We start from the raw sequence: 5,341 nt of genomic DNA on the forward strand, positions 1-5,341 counted from the left end.
AGTGACCATGATAGCCCTGCTTACAGCATGCGCCGACTCCGGGGACCTGCGTCTCGGGCAATGGATACACGCGCGTGTCGACCGGGAACGCCAGCGCACCGTGTCGCTGGACAACGCGCTCGTCCACATGTACGTGAAGTGCGGGGCCGTGGAGGACGCGCGCCGCGTGTTTCTCGGGATGCCGAGCCGGAGCACCGTCTCGTGGACTACGATGATCTCCGGGCTCGCGGTGCATGGCCGTGCCGAGGAGGCGCTGGAGCTGTTTCACGGGATGGAGGGACGGCCTGATGGCGCGACGCTGCTCGCTGTGCTGTCGGCGTGCGGCCACTCTGGGAAGGTTGATGATGGTCGGAAATACTTTGAGAGCATGGAAGGAGTTTATGGGATCACCCCCGAGGTTCAGCACTACGGGTGCATGGTCGACATGCTCTGCCGCGGCAGACGGTTGCGTGAAGCGCTCGAGCTCGCGGAGGCAATGCCGTTGCAGTCTAATGAGGCCGTGTGGGGTGCGCTGCTGAGCGGATGCAAGAGGGAAGATAATCTTGAGCTTGCAGCCAAGGTGACTGATAGATTGATTGAGCTACAGCCAGACCGGGCTGCTGGGCACCTTGTGCTCCTGTCAAACATGTATGCCGGTGCTGGTCAGTGGGAGCAGGCTCGGATTATGAGGGAAAGAGTGGCTGCACTGAATGCTGGGAAGCCTACTGGCGGGAGCTGGTTGAATCAAAACCAGACCAGCATGTTGGTAGCATGAGCTCAACGAATTTGATTGGTTTCACTCACAGGACATGACATGAAACATTGGGGCTCTGTGATCCACAATCCACATTCAACATGTAGTAGTCATCAGAACTCGAAGGATTGCGACGTTAGGACTGTCAGGTGTTTGCACTGACTTTTTCCACACATAACTATATGGATACAGTAATAGAAAAAAGTTCAGATGTTAGAGAGGATGAAATGACCACTCTGCACTCTGCAGCACGCCTTCTTTGACTTCTGGTGAAACTGTGGCTTTATGCACAGACTGCTGGAAAACCTGCTGGCGGAAGGTGGTTGAATCAAGACCAGCATTTTTTGGTAGCATGAGCTCAACGAATCGATTCATTTCACTCGCAAGACTTCAGATGAAACATTGGGGCACTGTGTTTCACAATCCACATTCAGTATGCAGCAATCATCAGAACTCAAAGTATTGTAACATTGCAATCGTCAGGTGTTTGCGTTGACGTTTTTTCTCACAGAAGTATATGGATGCAGTAATTGAAAAAAAAAATCAGATCTAGAGAAGACAAAATGATCAGTCTGCACTCCAGAGCATATTTTCTTTGACATCTGCTAAAATTGTGGCAATATGCACCAGTTTCGATATTTGCTCTTTCCAGGTTAGTACATGATTGTTTTGGCTTACAATTAACTGTTCTAGACATTTGTTTGCTGTAATTACCAGATTACACTGCTAGAATTACAAATATGTATAGCTCCTCAAAGTATAGGTCCAGTAACCAGGTCTTTGAAACTTAAACATCTCTGTCCATCTTATTCATTTTGTAGTAAAAAAAAAGTTGACAGCCCACCCCGTTGTCGCATGAAGCATTAAACTGCGATACAAAATCATTGCACAACTACATGCACAAGCTGACCTAGTTCGTCTCATTTTCTTTGCTAAGTTTTCCTGAGATACAAAAGCACTTTTCTGGAATCAATTTGAAGAATGCTCCTGCCTTCTCTTCTATATAACTATGCTGTACACTATCCCTTATGCCGGCAAATTGATACCTTCTGAATCAACTCCTGAATAAACTGAAATCAACTATTGGTTGATACCAGCAGGGTTGGTTCCATTGTCACCCAAGAAGCTTATTGCATGTGCCAATGCCCATCGCAGCAGCAAGATGCCATGCAGCATGGATATAGGGTGTGTCTGGGAAGTAATCGTCCGCAATAAACAGCGCGCCTCCCAATAGAGATGACATCTTGTGCAGGTTATGTACCATTCTGAGCTCTGGTTCAACTGATGCTCTCTTTGCAAAGGAAACCTGCAATGTAGGAACAGTTAGATTTATCCAGCATTTTTCTTTCAACAAAGATTTATCCCATCTGCCAGGTCATTTAGATTACTTGCCTCCATCATTCCAGTGTGTACAGCTGAAACCACGAAAGGCTGAAATGGCAGGAGCAATGTTGATGCTGCCATTAGTAGTCCTGGGTTCTCATTCCTAACAGCTCTGGATAAACACTGCACAGAAAACATATATCTCACGCAAATTCTGATCATTTAACCACCACCGCCTGATGCGAAAATATGACTCACCAAAGTAGTAGTGGCAATCATAGTATAGTCTGCCCATCTCAGGATTTTTCGGACTTCCCCTTTGGAAGAATGATACAGGCCTGAAGCTATTCCTACTCCGACAAGCGAGTTGGCGTAGATGGCAGCATTCAAGTTCTTCCTGCAGCGCCAAATTTTCTCATCGGATACAAAATAAGAAATAACTAGACAGAGGAATATCTTGTCTCAGAAGATGTCTTGCCTTGGTGTGTGCAGTCCAAGGATAATGAAGGGCAGAGAGGTGAGAACGTTTGCAAAAGTTTCACCAGCATGCTTGTCACCTGATCAAATAAATCTGTCAGACAAGATGCTTCACTTGAGAAATTGATTTGTCCAGATGGAATGGAAGCTACCATACATGTGATGCTGCAATGGATTGGCTTCAAGCATGAGGGCCTTTGCTGCCACAGTCGTCTGCAGTTTCAAACACAGGTGTCAGATGGAATCAGCTGAGTCTGGCGTTGAGTACATTGCTCGCAATTAATGGACAGCTCACCGTATCATCAATCTTTGTTGCTGTTGTGTAACTGTTCCATGGCCATTTTGGTTTTCACAAGTTGACGAATCGGTGAAGCAAGTCCGAGCTGGTTCATCGTCGCTCTGTGCATGTGGGGGTTGACGCCCAACCTGTACTCCGTAGAGGCCGTCCAAGATGCCAGGAGGGTTTCTTCTACCACCTTGGACGCCCATTTGCTTTGCCCCTTTTGTGCTTATTCTTTTCAATCTCGCGGTTACTCCAAGCCCTGGCACTGGAAGCAGGTAGACATGGATGAACTTTCGATGTAACCAAAATTTCCGATTCATCTAGTGAATTGACATGTTTCTTCTTTCTTTGCGAGGTAAGTTCCATATGGTGGTTGTTGGAAGAAACTAATGGAGTAAGAATGTGGCAATCGCACCTTAGCTATGGAAGATTAGCTACGTGAGGTTGTAGCGGATCTCCTGCGTCGTCTCCGGCGGGGCGCAGGCGGCTGGTCCGGCCGGGAACGGCAACGGGAATAAATAGCGGATGGGAAGTTGCTGAAATCCTGGAGCGACGCGAGAGACGCTAAGTCATATGGAGAGCAGAGGATGCCGATTCCAAACGGATCTTCCCTCTGCAGCGCGGCCGTGGGGCTCGCTCTCACGCGCTGGGTCCGAATATCCTCTCGCCCACGGCGCGGCATCGTCAGAACTTGCACGGAAGACAATTCCATGTAGCCAAAATGCAACGTGGATTCTGAACAGAGCCAAGCGAGTGGTTAAGACGCAAACAAAGTTGGAAGCTTGGAGTAGTAGAACAGCGGAACGTCTTGCGACCACGCCTGTTTCTGGTTGGTGGAGGCGTGACAGATTCTACCAACTCTACTACAGAACGTAAAATCACCTCCAGGTGCTATTCAAAATTTATCTTTTTTGTTTCTCTTTTTTTTGGTATTTTTCAATGGATTTTTTGAAAATAATCTTCTTGGAACCTGGGTGCTAGGTAGTCCTCTGTTTGAAAATTTTGAAAACTTCATTTTGAAAACTCAAAAAGTTCAAAATAAAATATACTATGAGTGCACATAGTTTCCTAGCATGTACGTACTACTCCCTCCATTCCATAAGGTGCCCTCCTCTTTCGTGTTTCTTCTTTGACCAAGAATTACTCTAAATGTAAACATTGTTGGTCTAAAATTAGGATCATCAGAAGTTGTTTTTCAATACGAATCCAACGATATTTTTATTGGTTAAAGTTTGTCTTGAAATACGTGTACGTATTATTCATTGAAAAGAAGGTAGTATTGTCTTGTCGACATACTTTTCAGGTGTGATCTAGTCTAGATAAAAAAAAATGACGAATGTGAGAATTTAGTTTTTCTTATTCCAGCTGTAATCTTGTCTTTTTTGCGTGGACCAAACATTCGTGAACAAAACTTTACAGATATATAGAGTAGACATATACATATACACATTATTTTTTATAGATTTTATTGAAACTTATAAAATTTAAATTCCCATCTAGTAAAGACATCGGGGAGAGCCGGTTCAGAAAAAAAAAAACGCTATTGTCATGCCTACCTGAATATAGTTTCGGCGTGCTCTTTCCAGATGCTTTAACTTCGCTTTATCTGTGCTATTGATTATTTCTTACTCCGTACGTTTTATTAGGTTGTTTTCGATTGTTTCAACGTAAAGAGCTACTACCACACACCAACGGTGCAAAATGCAAAATTAATTGGGAAAAGGTGTGTCACTCTAAGAAGCTTGGTGGCTTTGGGATCATGAACTTAGATAAGATTGCCATGGCCCTCCGTCTTCGTTGGTCTTGGCTTGGGTGCACGGACAACAACTAAAATTTCGGCGGGCTCCAATAACCCTTGCAACTGTTGAAGTGTATAAGTAGATTGTCTAGCCATTTTCATTAGTTCGGACTTTTGGTTCAAGTGACTAGTGCATGAAGCTTAACATGGTATCAGAGCCCAAGGTCTCGAGTTCGAGTCCTGGCTTTCACAATTTATTCTAAAAATTATCTCCTCTCCCAGCAGCTGCCGCTCGCCCTGGCCCTCGGACGCCGCCGCGCCCGGCCGCCACCGCTGCCTCTTTGCCTCTCTACACGTGTTGACTTGTCTTCTCGTCTTCCCGTCACACGTGAGATGAGGTGTTTAAGTGTATAAGTAGATTGCCTAGCCATTTCCATAAGTTCGAAATTTTGGTTCAAGTGGCTAGTGCATGAAACTTAACAGCAGCAAGGATGACATGAACATCTTTTACGCATCAACCTCCATCACTATCTAACAATTCACCTTTTTATGAGGCTCCATGGCTTGGAGGCCAAAAATGGATTGAGATCGTCGCCACTCATCTACCAAATCTCCAGGAGGAAGAAATGGAAAGTTAGCCAAGCCTTAAATGGCAACTCTTGGGTGCACAAAATCACCATGGACGATGGTTTCACTATGGAGCACCTCACCCAATTCAGTGTGCTTTGTACCAAGTTGCTTGATGTCCATTTTGATGTGGGTGTTGAGGACACCATCCATCCTATGG

General features: G+C 45.4%; 1 protein-coding gene across 1 annotated transcript; it reads right to left on the reverse strand.

The window, feature by feature from the left end:
* Nucleotides 1-1,844: 1,844 nt before the first annotated feature.
* On the reverse strand, nt 1,845-3,022 carry LOC124658037. The gene is made up of 6 exons (XM_047196483.1): nt 2,829-3,022; nt 2,691-2,746; nt 2,535-2,613; nt 2,315-2,453; nt 2,126-2,239; nt 1,845-2,039 (listed from the first exon to the last, which is right to left on the reverse strand). The coding sequence occupies exons 1-6, from the start codon at nt 3,020-3,022 to the stop codon at nt 1,848-1,850; spliced, it is 774 nt and encodes a 257-aa protein (XP_047052439.1). The 3' UTR covers nt 1,845-1,847.
* Nucleotides 3,023-5,341: the final 2,319 nt, after the last annotated feature.

The sequence above is a fragment of the Lolium rigidum genome, chromosome 5 (genome assembly GCF_022539505.1).
Source record: "Lolium rigidum isolate FL_2022 chromosome 5, APGP_CSIRO_Lrig_0.1, whole genome shotgun sequence".
In the NCBI taxonomy this organism is placed as follows: Eukaryota; Viridiplantae; Streptophyta; class Magnoliopsida; order Poales; family Poaceae; genus Lolium; species Lolium rigidum.